Raw genomic sequence first — 23,358 nt, forward strand, 5'->3', positions numbered from 1 at the left:
GTTAGAAACGAAAAAGCCATGCATCAACAACTCAGTTACACCCTAGTCCAGTAGGTGGCAGTCATAAGCATTAAAGTTGGGGAACAAACTCTTTTCACTATAGCGCCATCTGCTGGATGCTTTGAACAATAACCCAAACCTGCAATGTAACAGTTTCTTACTTTGCTCGTGCTTCAACAGGAACTAATTTTGTGTTTTTTAGCGTTGTCCTGCTATCTATGAAACAAAGGGCTAACATAACCTCTTGGCATTTGCATCATTGTTTGCATCAGCATCCATACCTGAGTTCCTTCTTTCGTCAGCGTCTCTCCATTGGTCAACAGCAGCTGTCCATCCTCCAGCTGCGTGCTGTCGCCGGCGGCGTGCTGCAGTGCATGCTGGTAGCTGAGGGTCATCTGCTCAGAGGTGGTCACGTCCACCAGACTAGTGGGGTCGTCCTCGGCGGTCGAGCAGAGAGCGCCGTCTATCATGTCGTCGAAGCTGAGGAGGGGCTGAGCTTGACCGCTGGTGGTGACGGTGTGAGGCGGGATGTCGTCTTCGCCCATCAGATCCACCAGATTGGACGAGTGGGAGGCTTTGGAGGGCTCGCTAGCGGGGGCAGCGGCGTTGCTGTTCCACACGTCGACCAGGTTATCTGTGCCGGAGTCCCACATAGAGAACCCAGAGGAGTCGCGGGTCTGAGGGGCAACGCTCTGCACGGGTTTGGAGGGTGTCGACTCTTGAACTGGAGCCTTCTGCTCCTGCTTTGGCTCTGAGGAAGCACAAACAACAGTAACATTATATATACATAACTACATAAATACATACATACAGTACATACAAACCCTGTTTCCATATGAGTTGGGAAATTGTGTTAGATGTAAATATAAACGGAATACAATGATTTGCAAATCATTTTCAACCCATATTCAGTTGAATGCACTACAAAGACAACATATTTGATGTTCAAACTGATAAACATTTTTTTGTTTGCAAATAATCATTAACTTTAGAATTTGATGCCAGCAACACGTGACAAAGAAGTTGGGAAAGGTGGCAATAAATACTGATAAAGTTGAGGAATGCTCATCAAACACTTGTTTGGAACATCCCACAGGTGTGCAGGCTAATTGCAAACAGGTGGGTGCCATGATTTGGGTATAAAAACAGCTTCCCAAAAAATGCTCAGTCTTTCACAAGAAAGGATGGGGCGAGGTACACCCCTTTGTCCACAACTGCGTGAGCAAATAGTCAAACAGTTTAAGAACAACGTTTCTCAAAGTGCAATTGCAAGAAATTTAGGGATTTCAACATCTACGGTCCATAATATCATCAAAAGGTTCAGAGAATCTGGAGAAATCACTGCACGTAAGCGGCATGGCTGGAAACCAACATTGAATGACCGTGACCTTAGATCCCTCAGACGGCACTGTATCAAAAACCGATATCAATCTCTAAAGGATATCACCACATGGGCTCAGGAACACTTGAGAAAACCACTGTCACTAAATACAGTTGGTCGCTACATCTGTAAGTGCAAGTTAAAGCTCTACTATGCAAAGCGAAAGCCATTTACAACAATATCCAGAAACGCAGCCGGCTTCTCTGGGCCCGAGATCATCTAAGATGGACTGATGCAAAGTGGAAAAGTGTTCTGTGGTCTGATGAGTCCACATTTCAAATTGTTTTTGGAAATATTCGACATCGTGTCATCCGGACTAAAGGGGAAGCGAACCATCCAGACTGTTATCGACACAAAGTTCAAAAGCCAGCATCTGTGATGGTATGGGGGTGCATTAGTGCCCAAGGTATGGGTAACTTACACATCTGTTAAGGCACCATTAACGCTGAAAGGTACATACAGGTTTTGGAACAACATATGCTGCCATCTAAGCGCCGTCTTTTTCATGGACGCCCCTGCTTATTTCAGCAAGACAATGCCAAGCCACATTCAGCACGTGTTACAACAGCGTGGCTTCATAAAAAAAGAGTGCGGGTACTTTCCTGGCCGGCCTGCAGTCCAGACCTGTGTCCCATTGAAAATGTGTGGCGCATTATGAACCGTAAAATACGACAGCGGAGACCCCGGACTGTTGAACGACTGAAGCTCTACATAAAAGAAGAATGGGAAAGAATTCCACTTTCAAAGCTTCAACAATTAGTTTCCTCAGTTCCCAATCGTTTATTGAGTGTTGTTAAAAGAAAAGGTGATGTAACACAGTGGTGAACATGCCCTTTCCCAACTACTTTGGCACGTGTTGCAGCCATGAAATTCTAAGTTAATTATTATTTGCAAAAAAAAAAATAAAGTTTATGAGTTTGAACATCAAATATCTTGTCTTTGTAGTGCATTCAATTGAATATGGGTTGAAAAGGATTTGCAAATCATTGTATTCCGTTTATATTTACATCTAACACAATTTCCCAACTCATATGGAAACAGGGTTTGTATGTACTGTATGTACATTGATACATACATATTTATATGTATATACATGTGTATATAAATATACATTATGCATATATATATATATATATATATATATATATATATATATATATATATATATATATATATATATATATGTATATATATATATGTATATATATATATATATATATATACACACACACACACACACACACACACACACACACACACATATATATATATGTACATATATGTGTGATGTGTGTGTGTGTCCCTTTTGGGGACAAGTCGCCACTTCTTCGCAGGGCCATATTGTTCAAAAATCTGTCACAATCTGTGTTAGTGAGCATTTCTTCTTTGCCAAGATAATCCATCCCACTATATCAAGATGCTGATTAAACGTTATGATTATTGCACAGGTGTGCTTTAGGCTGCCCCCAATAAAAGGCCACTCTGAAATGTGCAGTTTTACCACACAGCACAATGGAACAGATGTTGCGAGTTTTGAGGGGGCATGCAGTTGACATGTTGACTGCAGGAATGTCCACCAGAGCTGTTGCCCGTGAATTGAATGTTCATTTCTTTACCATAAGCCATCTCCAGAAGCATTTCAGAGAATTTGAGAGTACATCTAACCGGCCCACACCAGCCCAGGACCTCCGCATCCAACAGGTGCACCTCCATGATCGTCTCAGACCAGCCACCCAGACAGCTGCTGCAACAATTGGTTTGCATAACCCAATAATTTCTGCACAAACTATGAGAAACCGTCTCAGGGAAGCACATCTGCTTGCTTGTATGCTTGTAGTCTTCATCGGGGTCTCGACCTGACTGCAGTTTGTTATCGTAACTGACTAGAGTGGGCAAATGCTCACATTTGATGGCGTCTGGTACGTTGGAGAGGCGTTATTTTCACGGATGGATCCCGGTTTTCACTGTTCAAAACAGATGGCAGACAGCGTGTGTGGCGTCGTGTGGTAGAGCGGTTTGATGATGTAAACAATGTGAATTGAGTGGCCCAAGGTGTAGGTGTGGTTATTGATGGCATTTTGAATGCACAGAGATACCGTGACGAGACCCTGAGGCCCAATGTTGTGCCATTCACCCGAGACCATCACCTCATGTTGCAGCATGACAATGCACAGCCACATGTTGTATGTGGCCAGGCACAATTCCTGGAAGCTGAAAACATCCCAGTTCTTCCATAGCCAGCATACTGACAGGACATGTCACCCATTGAGCATGTTTGGGATGCTGGTTAATCGGCGTATACGACAGTGTGTTCCAATTCCTGCTAATATCCAACAACTTGGCACTGCCATTGAAAAGGAGTGCACAAACATTCTACAGAACACAATCAACAACCTGATCAACTCTATGCGAAGGAGATTTGTTGCACTGCGTGAGGCAAATGGTGGTCACACCAGATATTGACTGCTTTTCTGACACCCCCAGACTCCCAATAAAGCAAAACTGCACATTTCAGAGTGGCCTTTTAATGTGGGCAGCCTAAATTACACATGTGCAATAATCATGATGTTTAATCAGCATCTTGATATGTCACACCTATGAGGTGGGATGGATTATTTTGGCAAATAAGTTCTCATTAACACATATTTAGACAGATTTGTGAACAATATCATAGGTCTTTAGTGTACATAGTAAAAGTTTGAGATATTTGCGGTCAACTCATGAAAAATTGGAGCAAAAACAAACGTTTTGCATTTATATTCTTGTTCAGTATATGTATATATTTATAAATATATATGTATATAAATCTAAAGATTTAGCATTTAAAAAATATGAACTTCTGGTACTAGTATTTCTACTGGTACAAAGATTTGTAAAAGAAGATAAAACGCAGGTAAAAATAGGTAAACAAAGATTAAATAAGGTAAAAAGCAGATAATAGAAGGTTAGATAAGGTAAAAGATAAAAGACGGTAAAAGATAAAAGAAGGATAAAAAACAGGTAAAAGAGGGTAAAAAAGTAAGTAAGCATAGGTATAAGAAGGTAAAAGTAGGTAAGCATAGTTCAAATAAGGTAAAAAAGAGGTAAAAGAAGGTAAACATGTTGGTAAAATAGGCAAATGAAGGTAAAAAGTGGGTAAAATAAAATAAAATAGTAGGTTAAGTATTACTACTACTATTACTACTACTAATGATTATAATAATATAACAGTATGAATGATACGACTAACAGTAATATCAATAACAACAAATGGTATCACTATTCATGTTTCAAAATGTATGTGACATGTGGCTTTAAAAAAATAGTTTCAAGATGGTTTGGTGTTATTCAGATTATTAAATTATCATTGAATCTGAAAAAAAAAAAAAAAAAACTTACCCCAGTCAAATGTGCAGTCCTGCTCCTGATACGAGTCCTCTTTGATGGGCGTGGTGACGATTTTCGGGATGGGTGACACGGCAGCCACGGTGCGCTCTGTGCTCGTTTGGTCGTCCTCTAGGGAGTAGAATAGTAGATCATAAACAAAATGGTCCAGGATGGTGTCCGATAGAAGTCTTAATGGGAACGTCCCTCGTTAGCATGGTGAATCACAGTGGCATCATGACATACATGCACTGTCAGTTAGCGCCGGGAAAAATAAATCAGAGAGGCCTTGAGTGTGATTTGTCAGATTACACGAGACAATAAAGTGCGGAATAAAAGGAGAACACCGACAGTAGACAAGATGAGATGATAAATCACTTCTAGCTCTGCCATTCGAAAGAGATCGTAGAATGTAAGCAACATCAACAGTCCTGGAAATGTTTAGATTCACAGTGTAATGTCACCTTCTTCTATTTTTTTTTTTAGATCATATAAAGAAAAGGCTACAGAAAATGCGTATCACGGAAAGGTTTTGATACAAATAGTTAGTGGAATACCTTTCTCCCTTTTCCCCTTAATATTAGGAATGTGCCAATCAATCGGGCACTGATCAGTATCGGACGATTTTCGTGAAAAAGTACACGTAAATTGCTGAATAATGCCTTTTATTGCTGATCACAAACGCTGATCCCTTCTGGCTGACTGATTTTATTACCTATTCTGTGTTATGTGTTTTATGTTGCACGATTGCACCAAGAAAAATTCCTAGTTTGTGAACCCGTCCTCAAACAATTTTGATTCTGATTCTGACACTATATTTATTTTTAGTCTTCCGGCAACAGCTATTTATGCTGCTCCAAAGACAGTGTAGAGCTGCACCCCCAAACTACTAATAATCCCCTCTATTTGTAGTATCTTAAGTATCATTGTCAAGTAACGGTATCACTGTAGTACAAGGCTAACCATGAGAGCAAGCCAGGAATGTTCATTCATAACAGATGTCCTGATTGGTCACAAGGAACATATCGACCAATCAACTACGGCGTAATATAAACTACGTCTCGAATCTTGATTTAGGGTCGGGAAAAAAACGGAAAAACGGGAGATAATTTTTTTCCCCCCGAGATTAAAAAAGACGGAATTCCTACTTTAGACGGAAAAATCACATGCCTGATTGTTAAACTGTCCAAAAGTGTTCAAACTGGAACAAATCACAAGTAATACATGTGATCGGTATTGGTATGGGTTGATCTCACTCATGGATGATCAGTATCGAAATCGGGCAGCATAAACCCCTGATCGGAACATCCATACTTAACAGTGTTGACAGGAAGTGAAGGCATGTCAACATCCGGGAACGCCGAGGTGATATTCAGTATCTTCACAAAAGTCAGCACACCACTCATATTTCAGCAGCCATTTTGTTATATCTTGTCAAGGACCTACAGAAAGTAAACTTGGATATACTTTAGAGTAGTCAGTGTATATATTTACTACCAAGATAACACAGGTGAGTAGTGAGCACAGGTATCTAACATTGAACATGTCCAAATTGTGTCCTCAGTGTGAATATTGAGTGTGTGCACAATGGTTCCTTGGTACTGCCTTAATCCTCTTGGTCAAGAAATTGGCCAGTAATGTACAGGTTGTCCTTTTCCACTTCTCCATTTAGACATCACTTGTGGACACTTTCCTTCCTTAAACTGGTCCTAAAAGTGCTTTGTTATTGTGCAATACTAAGATATTCAGAGACTACTGTATAGCGCCACTATTAGCTAGTTGGCAACTGGTGTGCTAATTGCTAGCTCCACTAATCACTACTAACAACTTGAACGCTAATCGCTAGCTATCTTAAATTCTAACATGGATATATCAATACAGGGGTCTTCAAAGTTTTCCAAACCAAGGACCCCCAAACTGATGGAGAAATGCAGCAGAGACACCCTACTTATATATCCTTTATAAAATTGTGTTTTAAATGACTAATTTCAATGTATATAATTACTAAAGGTACTTTGTTGGTGTGCTATATTAAGATATTCAAAGAATACTGTAAAGGGCCCCTGTTAGCGAGCTGGCAGCTTGCACGTTATTTGGGAGCTAGCAACTAGAGCGCTAATCGCTAGCTATCTTAACATGAATATAATGATGAAGTGAAGTGAAGTGAATTATATTTACATAGCGCTTTTTCCTCAAGTGACTCAAAGCGCTTTACATTGTGAAACCCAATATCTAAGTTACATTTAAACCAGTGTGGGTGGCACAGGGAGCAGGTGGGTAAAGTGTCTTGCCTTAGGACACAACGGCATTGACTAGGATGGCGGAAGCGGGGATCGAACCTGCAACCCTGAAGTTGCTGGCACGGCCACTCTACCAACCGAGCTATACCGCCCCATGATACAACATATTAGAGTTGCCATGCTACTGTCATTTCTAAACTACAATACAGTGTGTTGGATCCATTTATATTTGTGGAAGGGAATATAAAAGATATAAATATAGAAATAAAATAATATATATGTATATATATATATATACACACGCATGCACGCACACACACCCAAGTATACATCCACATACAGTATATACATACATATATACTGTACATACATATGTGTGTACCGGTATATATATATATATATATATATATATATATATATATATATATAATTAATATAATACACATATTTAAAAAACATATATACGTATGTGGAGGGAGGGAGTGATCAGCGCGCCTGCAGGAGCAAAGGTCACCGCCTCTGTCCATGGTGCTGAAGACAGAGCACCATCAGACGGGGGCGTGGCAGTGCTGACGGCGAGACACAGCTGGCAGGCGATTAGATTTCCCAGGTGGTACGAGTTGTCTAATCACCTGTTGTCTCTAACAGTAGCGGTCGGGAACAGCAGGAAAAGGAGGGTTGGAGAGTTGGAGAGGAGGGCGACAGACTGAAAAGTCAAAACTGCAGAATATTTATGGTTAATAAAACCTTGTTCAACTCTGAACGGCAGACTCCGGTGAAAGTGTGTGATCAGCGGCACTCGCTAAGACGCGACTTCCACAACGTATATACATAAATAATATAGTATAATAACAAATCTAAAAAATATGTTAAAAAGTCTAATCAGCCAAAAATGTCCCGACCTCTGCTCTAAAGTATATCCAATGGTTGCTGCGATTGCGAGGGAGGAGGTGTACTCACTTTTGTAACATACTGCATGCTGGGATTCAGATATGTTCTGTACCTACCGGCTTGCTGTGTCCGTACATGTGGCGGTGTGCGGAGCGGCGACACACCCCTGGTCGGGGGAGTGGAGCTGGGGCTGCAGGGACTGTGCTGCTGTCTCAAGAAGGGGCTGTCCAAGCGGCCTGGCGGGGCGGGTCAGGTCAGGGCAACACACACAGCCGCACACACAGCCCAACGCATAGGAAGACGACAAGCAACGCAACCAAGATAGAAAGATGTGTAGACGAGACATGACGTAAAGAAAAGGAAACAAAAAAGTGAAGAGAGGAAATGTTAACAAATAAACGATAGAAGGAGAAAAGAAGACGAGGTTAGTGCGCTTGCACACGATGACAGTGCAGACAGCATGCAAAGAATGAAACGCAGCTTGTGTTTTCTTGCCATTAAGTAGCAAAATAAACGGCCAAACCAAGTTGGCTTTAGCAAAATTAGCAGTATTCATAGACACAAAGCAAGCATACAACCGCATCGCAATAAATGAGAATATCATGCAAAAGCTATTTGATTTCAGGAGTTCAATTTGGACAAAGCACCCAATTAAAGGCGCAGGTAGTTTTTGCATTTTTTTTAAAAAGACACTTAGGGCCTGATTTACCGTATTTTTCGGACTATAAGTCGCAGTTTTTTTCATAGTTTGACTTATACTCAGGAGCGACTTATGTGTGAAATTATTAACACATTACCGTAAAATATAAAATAATATTATTTAGCTCATTCATTTAAGAGACTAGACGTATAAGATTTCATCAGATTTAGCGATTAGGAGTGACAGATTGTTTGGTAAACGTATAGCATGTTCTCTATGTTAAAGTTATTTGAATGACTCTTATGTTACGTTAACATACCAGGCACGTTCTCAGTTGGTTATTTATGCCTCATATAACGTACACTTATTCAGCCTGTTGTTCACTATTCTTTATTTATTTTAAATTGCCTTTCAAATGTCTATTCTTGGTGTTGGATTTTATCAAATAAATTTCCCCAAAAAATGCGACTTATACTCCAGTGCGACTTATATATGTTTTTTTCCTTCTTTATTATGCATTTTTGGCCGGTGCAACTTATACTCTGGCGCGACCGAAAAATACGGTACTAAGATCTAAACACCACGCACGCAGTAAACAATAAAATAGTGTGTACTATTAGCGGGCATGTTCCATGCTTGTGCAATTGAAAAGTGGTGCAGACTGCCTTATTTAAATAAGGATTTTGCATGTACTATACTGGGCATCACCACGGAGACACTCTTTTACTGCACATTCATGTTATCATGCTCCTCCTCCCTGTGGCGTTTTGCTATGTTTTCAAACAAGCAGGAGACATCTACCACTTTTTATGGGCATTTTAGCAGCATTCGTGCAGTGCATCTACATTCACTCCCCTTTATTTATTTTTACTGCTGAAAGTGCATGGAAGAGAGGCTGCACTTACTACGCTTGAAAGTAAAAAATGCATACTTCAAGAAGTTTTTTTCATGTAAGAAATATTTTAATAATATATACTGTATATTATATGTGAAAGAAACAAACGTCATTTAAAAAATACTAAAGGACAACAAAACATATTTATTATATTTATTTGATTCAGCCCATTAAGCCCTCTAGCAGCCATAAGATTATAAAATTATGTAACTGAATAGACGATGTGTCTAATATTTTTTATTTGTACCGTCCAAAATGTTGACACACACACACACACACACACGTAGGACCGAGGATTCTCGTCTGTCCATCGTCAGTCTTTACAGTGTGAGCACTGATCCTGCAGCCATACTTGCCAACCCTCCCGGATTTTCCGGGAGACTCCCGAAATTCAGGCGGACTCAGTTTCATGTGGACCTGAGTCCGCTTTCCCACAATATAAACGGTGTGCCTGCCCAATGACGTTATAACTGTAGAATGATGGAGGTCGAGTTCTTGGTTCCTTATGTGGGTTTATTGTTAGACAGTTTCATTAACGTCCTCCCAGCGCGGTAACAACACACAACAACAGCAGTCACGTTTTGGTCTACCGTAAAGCAGTTCGTCTGCCGTAAACAGCAATGTTGTGACACTCTAAACAGGACAATACTGCCATCTAGTGCATTTGATAAAAGCACTTTTGTGTGTGCCACACAGCAATGCATCATCAGAGAGGGTGTTCAGCATGGTTAGAAAAATAGTGACAGAGAATAGAACAAGGATGGACAATTCAACCCTTAACTCAACAAGTATATGTGTAAATAAATGAACACTGAAATTCAAGTATTTCTTTTATGTATATATACATATATATATATATACATATATATATATATATATATATATATATATATATATATATATATATATATATATATATATATATATATATATATATATATACAATAATATAAATATATATTTATAGCTAGAATTCACTGAAAGTCAAGTATTTCTTATATATATATATATATATATATATATATATATATATATATATATATATGTATGTGTGGGGGAAAAAAATCACAAGACTATTTCATCTCTACAGGCCTGTTTCATGAGGGGGGGTACCCTCAATCGTCAAATCTCCTGACGATTGAGGGTACCCCCCCCTCATGAAACAGGCCTGTAGAGATGAAATAGTCTTGGGATTTTTTTTCCCCACACATACATATATTGCGCTCTACTACGGTATCGAGCACTATTTTTTGGATAACCTTATTAAGACATATATATATATATATATATATATATATATATATGAAATACTTGACTTGGTGAATTCTAGCTGTAAATATACTCCTCCCCTCTTAACCACGCCCCCAACCACGCCCCCCCCCCACCCCCCCCGAACCTCTCGAAATCGGAGGTCTCAAGGTTGGCAAGTATGCCTGCAGCCGTGTAAGGAAGTGTCAGTTTGCACGTCCTTCTTACAGGTGCTAAATAAAACGCCAAATAGTGCTCACAAAACGGTGATGAGTGTTGATAAATCACATTGCACGTGCTAAATAATTATATTTCTGTCTTCTCCTCCCAGTATTGTGGGCGTTTTGATGATCAGCATATATTTTGCATATTAATGAAGACAGAAACGCAAAATGGATTTCACGCTTAATTCTGCTCGATCCACTTTACACAAGTTTAGTAGATACGGTTTGCGTTTGCTATCAGGTTTGCACGTGTTGTAGTACACGCATACCTTTAGTAAATCAGGCCCTAAATTTGTTGTTTTGTTTTTTTTGCTTTAAACTACAATAAGAATTTTGAGGAAATGTTGAATTGAACTGCGAAAGTAAATGAACTTTTCAAAGATATTCTAACTTGTTAAGATGCAGTTAGGCGCAGCGTAGACTGTTGTCATAGTAACGTGACAGCTGGGAAATTTCTCTGGGAGTTTTATTTAGGACGGGTTTGAAAATTAGAGTTAAATGAAAATGTACTTAAGCTTTTATAAATGTTGTAAGAATGCATGTCCTTAACACAAACACTATTGAACAGAGTCAAGTCTTTGGTAAGAGACCGTTCATTCTCGGTTCTTGTCTTGAAAAAAAAAAAGTATCCGTTTTTTTTTACCTTTTGTAAACATCACAAGATTACATTTTTCAACATATTTCTATTGTGCTTTTTTGGGAACTTAGTTACTTGGTTAACTTTCCATACAGCAGTTGCGGAGTCTCAGTGTTGTGCTGTAAAGCGCTGTTTTGTTTTAGCTTCAGTTGTTGTAAACACAGTCTTGTAAAGAATAATATAAAAAGACCATTAATTTTTTTGGTTTCAAATCACCTTTCTGTGCATTCTTCAACCCTTTCAATGTTAGTTAAAAGCACTCACCGCTGCGGTGGATGGTGACAGGTGAGGTGTCGACGCTGATGGTCATGGCTCGTTCCTTCTGTTTGAAAAACTCCCGCGGGTTCCCCGACCGCCGAGCGATGATGGCCTTCGCCTCCTGAACATGCGCGGTGATCGACAGGGTGTTTTTTTTATTACACAGGATTCAAAGCACATGTCTTGAGAATGCCACCACTAATACTACATACTTCTACTTCAGACTCCTTCTTGTCCAGGCTGAGGTCATCGATGCTCGGCTCTGCAGGCTGCAAAAAAAACCAAAAATATAAAATACAAAAATATGATTTAAAAGGTAAGAATGCGACAAATGTAATAATCTTACTAAGGTGATCTGACTCTGCAGTCTCTCTTTGGCCTCTTCTTCCTCCTGCATCTTCTTCCTAATCACACAGAATCACAAATTTTTGACAGTATAATGCTCAGTACACAGATATACTATACACGCTGTAGATTGAAATGATATAGAATTGCACTGCATTATACTGCAGCGACATGAGGCTAAATATTACTTGTATATGTTTGCTCACCTGTGGTCTTCAATCTGCCTCTCTCGCTCACGGTACCTCCTCTCTCGGTTCTCCTGCTCCTTCCTCTCCAGCTCCATTCGCTCCTCCTCGAAACGCTGCCGCTCCTCGGCCAGTTTCTTCCTCTCGTCTTCCTTCCTTAGCTCCTCCTCACGCTGGACAGTGACACACACGCCGTCATTGTTTATATAATAGGTAAACTTTTTCCTCAAATATGTAGTTTAAGAGCATTTATTTATTTAAAAAATATATATTTTACGCCCATTTATTGTGTCTTGTTTATTTTTTTAATACGATACATGGGATGCACGTGACGTCACCCCCAGTTGCTGACTCAGCTATTCGCACTTCGGCTTGGCGATCACTCCAGCAGCACTGAGAGCGAACTGTGCCAAACTACATCAGTGCTTCTCAATTATTCTCAAACATTTTGCACATCCCCCTCTCCGTCGCGACTATAAATAGTATAATTTGTCTACAAATTGTTACAAGTACAACTCTGCATAACATTGTATCATTATTAACAATAAGGAAAAAAAATATATACCGTATTTTTCGGAGTATAAGTCGCACCGGAGTATAAGTCGCACCTGCCGAAAATGCATAATAAAGAAGGAAAAAAACATATATAAATCGCACTGGAGTATAAGTCGCATTTTTGGGGGAAATTTATTTGATAAAACCCAACACCAAGAATAGACATTTGAAAGGCAATTTAAAATAAATAAAGAATAGTAAACAACAGGCTGAATAAGTGTACGTTATATGACGCATAAATAACTAACTGAGAACGTGCCTGGTATGTTAACGTAACATATTATGGTAAGAGTCATTCAAATAACTATAACATATAGAACATGCTATGCCAAACAATCTGTCACTCCTAATCGCTAAATCCCGTGAAATTTTATACGTCTAGTCTCTTACGTGAATGAGCTAAATAATATTATTTGATATTTTACGGTAATGTGTTAATAATTTCACACATAAGTCGCTCCTGAGTATAAGTCGCACCCCCGGCCAAACTATGAATAAAACTGCGACTTATAGTCCGAAAAATACGGTATATAGCTCATCTTACAACAAAGAATGAGGTTTAAAATGCATAAATTTGGCTGAAATAAAAAAAAAGACCTACTTATTTAAGCGATAAACGTTTTTTGACCGTCTTAAAAATACAATTAAGTAAACCCAATAAATAATAATACATTCAAATTGATCAGTAACATTAACTCAGGAGCACAATATATAAAACACCTAATTACAAACCAAAAATGAATATCAAAATGAGGAAGTCAGGATTAATTGTTACAAAGAGCAGGTTTTGTATTGCAAAGTTTTTCCAAGTGGAGTTTGAAGCATGATATTGGTAAAGCATGTTCGCAGCCACCGTATGGTTTCGCACAGCTTTCCCCCAGAGGGGCCAGCCCCACGATTTGAGCACTGCTCTAGGTAATGTTGCAATTTTCCATGCCAACAAAGCAACAGAGTCAAAAATGCGCTAGCTTGATGCTAATATACATTGGCTTTGCTATTGACATGCTACTGATTACCATTAAAGATTGGCGATTTCAACACCTCCAAATTTGTCATTGAAAACTACAACTCCACGTTACAATCAAACACCTGGTGCACAATAAGTACAATACTTACAGTATTTTTAGGGTGCAACAAAATACCAGATTTAGCAAAGACTGAACTGACGAGGCAACACACCATAAACTATACACTAACGTCTTGCACTTCCAACTGTAATTGCAACTTCATGTTATACTTGAAAATGAGAAGACATAACACCTGAACAGCTGTTATCATAATCAACTTATTTTGAAATTTTGCAATAAAAAGTTGTGTTTTATTATCAGAAATATTTAATATTTATTAACACACACAAAAGTACAGAAAATTGGTACCGTTGAGTACCAGTATCCATTCCCAGGTACCAAGTATAGGTACAGTATCGGTTCAAATGTGAACAATACTCAGGTAGGAGATATCGAACACTTTTCTTTCCTCTTTGACCTATCTTTTTTACCTTTTCATTTGAACTTTGGACATTAACTGAACTATTTAACATATTGGTGTTGAAATTAATTTTAGTTATCATTGTAATGTTTTTGTTTATTTATCATACCGGTATATGTACATTTTTACATCATTTATAAAATATTAATAAAAAGTTATTTATCAGTTACTAATTCTAAAAAGTACTTGAACTGTATGTTTGTTGGTTGTGTATTTTATGCACACACCCAGACTCCCATAGCCAAAAAAAGAGTCTTACAGTAAACCCTTGCTCATCTACCTAACTTCATTGACAACTTGGTCTGGTGAAGATAAGGTTCTTTTTAAAATAAATAAATAAATAAAATAAGATAAATAAATAAAAAACATTTTCTTGAATAAAAAATAAAGTAAAACAATATAAAAACAATCACATAAAAAATAGTAATTAATGAAAATGTTAGTGGACCAGCACCACACACAATCATGTGTGCTTCAAGGACTGTATCCGTTGCAGACTGTATTGTTGTATATTGTAGGAACCAGAAATTTAATAACAGAAAGAAACAACCCCTTTTGTGTGAATGAGTGTGAATGAGTGTAAATGGGGGAGGGAGGTTTTTGGGGTTGGTGCACTAATTAAAGTGTATCTTGTGTTTTTTATGTTGATTTAATAAAAAATAAAATGAAAAAAATAAAAAAACCTTGCTTATCGCTGTTAATTGGCCGTACGTAGTAAATGATTTTTTGCAAACTAAGAAATATCAAAAACCTGTTTACATCTTCCTAAATATGTATTTAAACATGAAGAAAGCCTTTTAAAGATTAGATAACACCCACATAGCCACCTTGGCAATCCATAAACTTATAAAGTGCCATGTGGCGAGGGACGACTGTATTGCAATACTCACCCTATAGCCTCCAGCGTGTTACATAAGTAATATTAAAGACCCAAATGGGGCCACAAACTAAATATTGTTTTAAAATGTTTTTTTTGCATGTCAACTAGGGTGTGGGGAAAAATCGATTCGAATTTGAATCGCGATTCTCACGTTGTGCGATTCAGAATCGATTCTCTTTTTTTTTAAATCGATTTTTTATTTTATTTTATTTTTTTTTAAATTAATCAATCCAACAAAACAATACCCGACCCAGCAACACTCAGAACTGCAATAAACAGAGCAATTGAGAGGAGACACAAACCCGACACAGAACAAACCAAAAGTAAAGTTAAAGTTAAAGTTAAAGTACCAATGATTGTCACACACACACTAGGTGTGGCGAAATTATTCTCTGCATTTGACCCATCACCCTTGATCACCCCCTGGGAGGTGAGGGGAGCAGTGGGCAGCAGCGGTGGCCGCGCCCGGGAATCATTTTTGGTGATTTAACCCCCAATTCCAACCCTTGATACTGAGTGCCAGGCAGGGAGGTAATGGGTCCCATTTTTATAGTCTTTGGTATGACTCGGCCGGGGTTTGAACCCACAACCTACCGATCTCAGGGCGGACACTCTAACCACTAGGCTACTGAGTAGGTTTTTAGTGAAACAAAAATGAATATTATCAACAACAGTATCAATATTAGTTTCAACTTCAACATAGCAGTGATTAAAAATCCCTCATTGACATTATCATTAGATATTTATAAAAAAAATTTAAAAAAAAAAGAACAATAGTGTCACAGTGGCTTACACTTGCATCGCATCTCGTAAGCTGTGTCCAATATTTTCACAAAGATAAAATAAGTCATATTTTTGGTTCATTTAATAGTTAAAACAAATTTACATTATTGCAATCAGTTGATAAAACATTGTCCTTTACAATTATAAAAGCTTTTTACAAAAAATCGACTACTCTGCTTGCATGTCAGCAGACTGGGGTAGATCCTGCTGAAATCTTATGTATTCAATGAATAGAGAATCGTTTTGAATCGGGAAAATATCGTTTTTGAATCGAGAATCGCGTTGAATCGAAAAAAAAAAAAATCGATTTTGAATCGAATCGTGACCCCAAGAATCGATATCGAATCGAATCGTGGGAACACCCAAAGATTCGCAGCCCTAATGTCAACCAACCTTGGCCTGCTCCCAAAATTCCTCTCGATTGATTTTCTTCATCTCCACCTCCGCATTAGTCTTCTCGTACACCGTTCCCTTCAAAGTGTAGGAAAAAAAACGTTGAGTAAGGGTTAAATTAGCGTCGAGCATGTCCTACCCCTCTGTTCAAATACCACATCTCCGTGTTCCTCGTCTCTGGTTTTCAGGCGGCTCAAAACCGGACTAGCCACGACCGCCGTGCCGTTGGTAAGACGCTGTCCGATGGCTGATGGATCGATGTCGTCCAGACTGCTGGCGTTGATGATGACCGCCACACCCTGAAAGGACACAAAGTGTGTGTGTATCCCTTACATTACTTACTTCACTGGCAGGATGATGGTGTTGAAGTAATGTCGGAGAGGAGAACACCACTCATGCTACCCATTTGGTATGTCCCGATACCAATATTTTGGTACCAAAATGTATTTAGATATTTTTCAAAATAAAGGGGACCACAAACAAAAATGTGTTTCTTATTGCTACCAAAGAATAATTTTGGCATTAAATACAATAGTGAACATACAAGACCAGGGTTCCCCAACATTTTTTCCACCAGGGACCAGTTTAATGTTTGCCTTATTTTCGCGGACCGGCTTTCCACGTGTGGCAGATAAAAACAGTAAAGAAAATTAGCATAAAGAATGTGCCTTTGGCTAAAATCTGGCACATTAATATTTTATATGTCCATTAATGTGCATTGTCCCATGTACTATATCAAAGGAGTTTTGATATACATCTATTAACAAGCTTATTGGTGTGTTTAGTGGGACAGGCAAAAGTTAAGTCGGCGAAAATGCGGTAGTTTCTAAATTAATTAGTGTTTCTGTGCGGGGGAGGCTTGGCTAGCCAGTATCCACAACAACAAATCAGCACTTCATTATTCACCAATGATGGTTACAGCGAGCAGGGTTGCATTCAGGAAGACTCAGAATTTTGAGCATCAAACATTACAACTCAAGTAATTTGCTTTTCACATGTTTTCTACGTTCTGTATTGCTGCAATAATTATGACAGTGTCGTAGAATGTATTTCTAAATTTTTAAAGTATTATTTACATATCACTTCATTTATTTGAATGTAACATAATTCCATAAAAATAAAAAAGCATTGTTTCTTTTACAAAAATGTGTATGTTTTCCATTGTTTTAAGTACTAGTTTAGGCAAAGTTTGGGTATGTCATGTCTGTGTTGATCATGTTTTTGTTTGGCCATGTGCTGTTTGTTTTTTGGACGCTTTTTAGTTCCTGTTTTTCACTCCCTTGTCTTGTTTCCATGGTTACCCATTAGTTTCACCTGTTCCACGTTTGGACTCATTGTGCACTCTTGTTTGTCACCATAGCAACCCATTATTTTTTACCTGCCCTCACGACTCACGCACCTGTCTTTAATCATGTCACTATTATTTAAGCTTCCAGTTGCCAGGCTGTCTGTCTGGCGACATCATACCCCTGACTCTCTGCTTCACACTCTGTTTACCTCTGCGCACTTCATGCCATGTCCAAGTAAGTTGTTTCTATTCATGCCACAGTTAGCGACTTTTGTTCATGTCCTTAGTTTTTTGCCCACGTGCAAGTATTTGTTTCATTTGTCAAGTTTGTACTTCCGCCTTGTGCGCGCCTTTAGTTTGTTCTTTTTGTTATAGTAAAAATAAATATGTACTCACATTCCCGTCTCGCCCGAGCCAACTTTCCGTTGCCTTCCGGAAAAACAAAACCCAAGGACCAAGTCCTGACAGGGTACAGTTTAAGCACCAGCACCGTTGTTATAGTATAGATTTGGTACTAGTATCACTTAGAATATGCACCAAGGTAAACATGCAGCGGCAGATGTATTACAATTTATCCGTGATCACTGACGTACATGATCCATCCCATCCATTTTTTACCGCTTGTCCCTTTCGGGGTCACGGGGGGTGCTGGAGCCTATCTCAGCTTCATTTGGGTGGAAGGCGGAGTACACCCTGGTGCTATTGCTATATCATCATTACAAATATAATAACAAAACAACATAAAAATCATTTTTGGGACTTTATTGATTTCTAAGGGTTAAAATCTTTCTATCTTTATTAGTTTTATTGTTCTGCGTCCTCATGTGGCTGACAAACATATGAGTGAAATTTCACCGGTGCTTTAGTCTCTTCTTTTTATCGACTACGCACATCCAAAAATAGACTCTCGGCCAGGTGCGACACACACACACACACACACACACACACACACACACACACACACACACACACACACACACACACACACAAACACACACACACACACACACACACACACACACACACACACACACACACACACACACACACACATTGGCATGGTGAGAGGAGGCCTCACAGCATTGAGAGATTACTTAAAAGAGTGATGATATTAGTCATGTACTGCGACACACCACACACACACGTGCACACACACACACACACTTCTTTGATCATCCTACAAGCTTTAATGTATTGAAGCTTGATTGTCGGCCACTGCTGCTCTAAAACAAATATTGAAATGTTCCAGTACATTCTGTATTGTATGTCCAGTAAATATACTTTATGCCAGTAGAATAAATGGTCAGCTATAATAACATGTGTTATTGTATACCATATTATATACCAATGCTGACGCAGATAACGCACCTACACAATTATGATAGCTACAAAACTAGCATAGCACTATGGATTGTTGTCAAATGCTTTGTAAGTCATGCAAGCATACAGTTATATGTAATACAATATTTTTAAAGTTGTATAGTCATTAGACAAACCGTCAAAATAAATTAATGGCCATGTTTTTTAATCAATCTTGCTCAAATGTGACACTCATGTGCTTGTATGCCAAATTTTGTGGTGATTCAGCTTGAAACTTTAAAGCATCCATCCATCCATTTTCTACCGCTTGTCCCTCGGGGTCGCGGGGGTGCTGCAGCCTATCCCAGCCGCATTCAGGCGGAAGGCGGTGTACACCCTGGACAAGTAGCCACCTCATCGCAGGGCCAACACAGATAGACAACATTCAAACACTAGGGACAATTGCCAATCAACCTATCCCCAGGTGCATGTCTTTGGAGGAACCCACGTAGTCACGCGGAGAATAGCAAACTCCACACAGATGGACCCCGAGGATCGAACCCCGGACCTTCTTATACATGTACTAACCCCTGTTCCACCATGCTGCCCACTTTAAAGCAGTGCTTCTCAATTATTTTCTACAACGCCCCCCTAGGAAGAAGAAAATATATGGCAGCCGCAACTATAAATAGTATCATTTGTCCATCAAATTGTTTATAAGTACACCTCTGCATAACATTGAACCTGTATTAATATTAAAAGAAGACAAACATTTAGATCAACTTACAACAAACAAGAACTTTATTAACATTGTAGCAGAAAATATCTAAAGCGCATCAATTCGCCTGAAATTTAAAAATATATAAACATACCCTTATTTAAACTATAAAAAATGGTTTGCCTGAGTAGAACCATTTGATAACATTAACCTACAAAACACAAATGAATAAAACAATGTGTGCTGTAGGGGTGTCAAAAAAAATATTTGATTTTGGAATTAATTGCTATTCTTATTTGTAATGATTTCAATTTCGATAATACATTATTTTTTATTTTTTAATCAAAAATCGATAAAAAAATAAAATAAATAAATAATTTATTTATTTAATCTGTTCTGTCCAGCCAATCAGCCAAATCATAGTGTTGATGTAGATGCCCGTATCTGCTGTACAGATTTATACTTCTCTTGCCTAATTTGTATTTGTCTTTATCAAATGTTTGGGTATATATTTTTTTAAACATTTCTTTAGGTAACATAAAAATAATTATTAGAGCCGTTTATCTATTTTGATGAGGAATGTTGTTAATTCTAGAACTGGGACACAATGTTATTAAAAAGTATTGATTTTGAATTGAGAACCGTTTTGAATCGAGAATCGATTCCGAATCGAATCATTACCCCCCAAGAATCGAATCAAATCGTGTGGTGCTCAAAGATTCACAGCCCTTATGTCGATTTTAATCAAAATGAGGAAGTCAGGATTCATGAATAAAATGGGCACGTTTTGTAGTGCACAGCATTTCGAAACGGGATTTGAAGCATGATACTAGAGATGTCCAATAATGGCTTTTTTGCCGATATCCGATATTCCGATATTGTCCAACTCTTAATTACCGATTCCGATATCAACCGATACCGATATATACAGTCGTGGAATTAACACATTATTATGTCTAATTTTGTTGTGATGCCCCGCAGGATGCATTAAACAATGTAACTTTACCATGAATTGATTAACGTGGACCCCGACTTAAACAAGTTGAAAAACGTACTCGGGTGTTACCATTTAGTGGTCAATTGTACGGAATATGTACTGTACTGTGCAATCTACTAATACTAGTTTCAATCAATCAATCAAAAACAAGGTTTCCCAAAATAAGAGAACAACTTCAACTCAAGTTATGGAAAAAAGTGCCAACATGGCACTGCATTATTTTTTTTATTTTTTTTAAACATGCCTCAAAACAACAGCTACAAAAACAATGAAGGCACACAGCTTCAGTCCAGATCATACTTGCCAACCTTGAGACCTCCGAATTCGGGAGATGGGGGGAGAGGGGGGTTGAGGTGGGCGAGGTTTGGTGGTAGCGGGGGGTGTATATTGTAGCGTCCCGGAAGAGTTAGTGCTGCAAGGGGTTCTGGGTATTTGTTCTGTTGTGTTTATGTTGTGTTGCGGTGCGGATGTTCTCCCGAAATGTGTTTGTCATTCTTGTTTGGTGTGGGTTCACAGTGTGGCGCACATTTGTAACAGTGTTAAAGTTGTTTATACGGCCATCCTCAGTGTGACCTGTATGACTGTTAATCAAGTATGCATTGCATTCACTTATGTGTGTGTAAAAGTCGCATATATTATGTTGATGGGCCGGCACGCTGATTGTATGGAGGAAAAGCGGACGTGACGACAGGTTGTAGAGGACTCTAAAGGCAGTGCCTCTAAGGCACGCCCCCAATAATGTTGTCCGGTGAGAAATTCGGGAGAATGGTTGCCCCGGGAGATTTTCGGGAGGGGCACTGAAATTAAGGAGTCTCCCGGGAAAATCGGGAGGTCGAAACAGATACCGATAATTTCCGATATTACTTTTTAAAGCATTTATCGGTCGACAATATCGGCAGGTCGATATTATCGGACATCTCTACATGATACTGATAAAGCATGTTCCCTGGGGTCACACGTGACCCGCCTGGCATTGCACAGTGCCACCCCAGAGGCACTATTTGAAAAGGACTGCCTTAAAGTTACAGTGGATTGTTTTGTAAAGCCCTTTGAAGAGTGAAACATTTCAAGCCGATCCAACTAATAGGTTAAATAACAGCGCCACCTTGTGGTGTATTTGTCAAAAAAAAAATAGTGCAAAGTAGGAGTGCATGTTGTGGCAAATGTTCACTCTTTTGTTTGCAGCGGTTCAGGAGTAGAGTCAGGCTAAAGGTTAGCATTTAATAAAAGGGACTTACCAGGTGTTTCTCATTAAAATACTGTATTATCAAATCACTTAGATTGTTTCTTTGGTAAAAAAGTGTCAATTTACCTGGAAAAAGTCTGCAATTGTGGCAACATGGCTGGCACAGGCGCACTTCCTTGCATCCGGCACGTCCTCGCCCACCTGAGGAAGTGAAGGGTCATAAAACAAAATAAGCACAGGCTCGCTAGCACGGCGAAAAATAGGCAGCGCTCCACTAACTGTACATTTCATCCAAAGCGATAAAAATGAATGAGCGTATTATCTCCCGAAGGAATCAATAAAGTACTATCTATCTATCTCTTCACCTGTTATGTCCCCGTTTTTTAAACAATGACACTCAGTGATCACGGCTCATTCAAATAAAGCAAAAAAAAAGGCAGATTGGGACTCAAGCCACTTTCTACATGACTTAATACATTTCTGAAATACAGTATAAGAAGAATGCTTCATGAACAGTGGATCGTGTCAGGAGGATTCAGCGGCCTGCCGAGCAAGGTCGCCACATAGCACCCCTAGCCACTTTGGAGGGAATTAGACGCGGAACCACAGGAGACCACAGCACGGTTGTCGCTATTCCAAAAATGTTTAACTGTATTGAATGACTTAAAGTGTCAAAAATAGGCATTTTGATAGCTGTGTCTATTTTTCTTGATTTGTTGTTATTTGCAGGGGTTACATACGTTCATATACCGCCTGGGGATCAAATGGATATGAGCTTGATGTATGGATCTTGTATGTACTGTATATCTTACCCAGTTGATGAGGATGTATCGCGGCAAGGCAGCGTTGGGCTCCTTCACGCTACAGAAGCCATACATCACCCTGCCATTGTCAAAGGACAGCGTGATCTCTGCGAGGCCGCCCCCTGCAGCACAAAGAGTGAAGAATATCCATCAACATTTTTGTATTTTTTTCACAGAAAATTTCATTTAAAAAGGTGCTGCAGAGAGAATAATTTCTGGAAATACTGGAGTTTAACTATTGAATAAATAAATAAACAAAATTAAAATAAAAACAATTTCAACAGAATTGTATCACACTGAATAAAATAAAGTAAAAATAATATACATTTGAAAATTCAGAATGAAAAGAAAAATGTGAATGGAATTGCATCTCCATACATATAAAAAGGAATAATTGCAACACACTGAATAGAGTAGAATAAAACAAAAGTAAAATACAAACAAATATGTGACATTTATTTACAAGCTGCAAGAAAAAATAAATAAATAGGAAGATAAAATTTCAATAAATTAATACAAATGTGAACAGAAGTATGTCACATTGAATACAATAAATTGAAAATAAAATGTGTTTCAAAGTTAAAAAAATTAAACGTGAATAGAATTCTAGCTTAAATGATGAAATAAAATACATAAAAAATAGAATTGCATAGAACAGAAT

At 38.6% G+C, this 23,358-nt stretch overlaps 1 protein-coding gene across 5 annotated transcripts in view; it reads right to left on the reverse strand.

Annotated features, from left to right (window-relative positions):
* The window catches only part of dbn1 (drebrin 1), an 86,609-nt gene that overhangs the window by 2,310 nt on the left and 60,941 nt on the right, over positions 1-23,358 (reverse strand). For 2 of the 5 annotated variants that reach the window (XM_072913787.1, XM_072913786.1), the window contains exons 3-13: positions 22,707-22,819; positions 22,021-22,095; positions 16,562-16,705; positions 16,407-16,484; positions 12,329-12,480; positions 12,124-12,181; positions 11,988-12,046; positions 11,784-11,902; positions 7,992-8,111; positions 4,760-4,876; positions 282-751 (exon numbers count right to left, since the gene is read on the reverse strand). In XM_072913787.1, the coding sequence (XP_072769888.1) occupies positions 282-751; positions 4,760-4,876; positions 7,992-8,111; positions 11,784-11,902; positions 11,988-12,046; positions 12,124-12,181; positions 12,329-12,480; positions 16,407-16,484; positions 16,562-16,705; positions 22,021-22,095; positions 22,707-22,819 (1,505 nt within the window). The remainder of the gene's footprint in view (positions 1-281; positions 752-4,759; positions 4,877-7,991; positions 8,112-11,783; positions 11,903-11,987; positions 12,047-12,123; positions 12,182-12,328; positions 12,481-16,406; positions 16,485-16,561; positions 16,706-22,020; positions 22,096-22,706; positions 22,820-23,358) is intronic. The other 3 variants (XM_061962656.2, XM_061962658.2, XM_072913788.1) reach the window with 3 other exon arrangements.

This window comes from Nerophis lumbriciformis, linkage group LG09 (assembly GCF_033978685.3).
Source record: "Nerophis lumbriciformis linkage group LG09, RoL_Nlum_v2.1, whole genome shotgun sequence".
Classification (NCBI taxonomy): Eukaryota; Metazoa; Chordata; class Actinopteri; order Syngnathiformes; family Syngnathidae; genus Nerophis; species Nerophis lumbriciformis.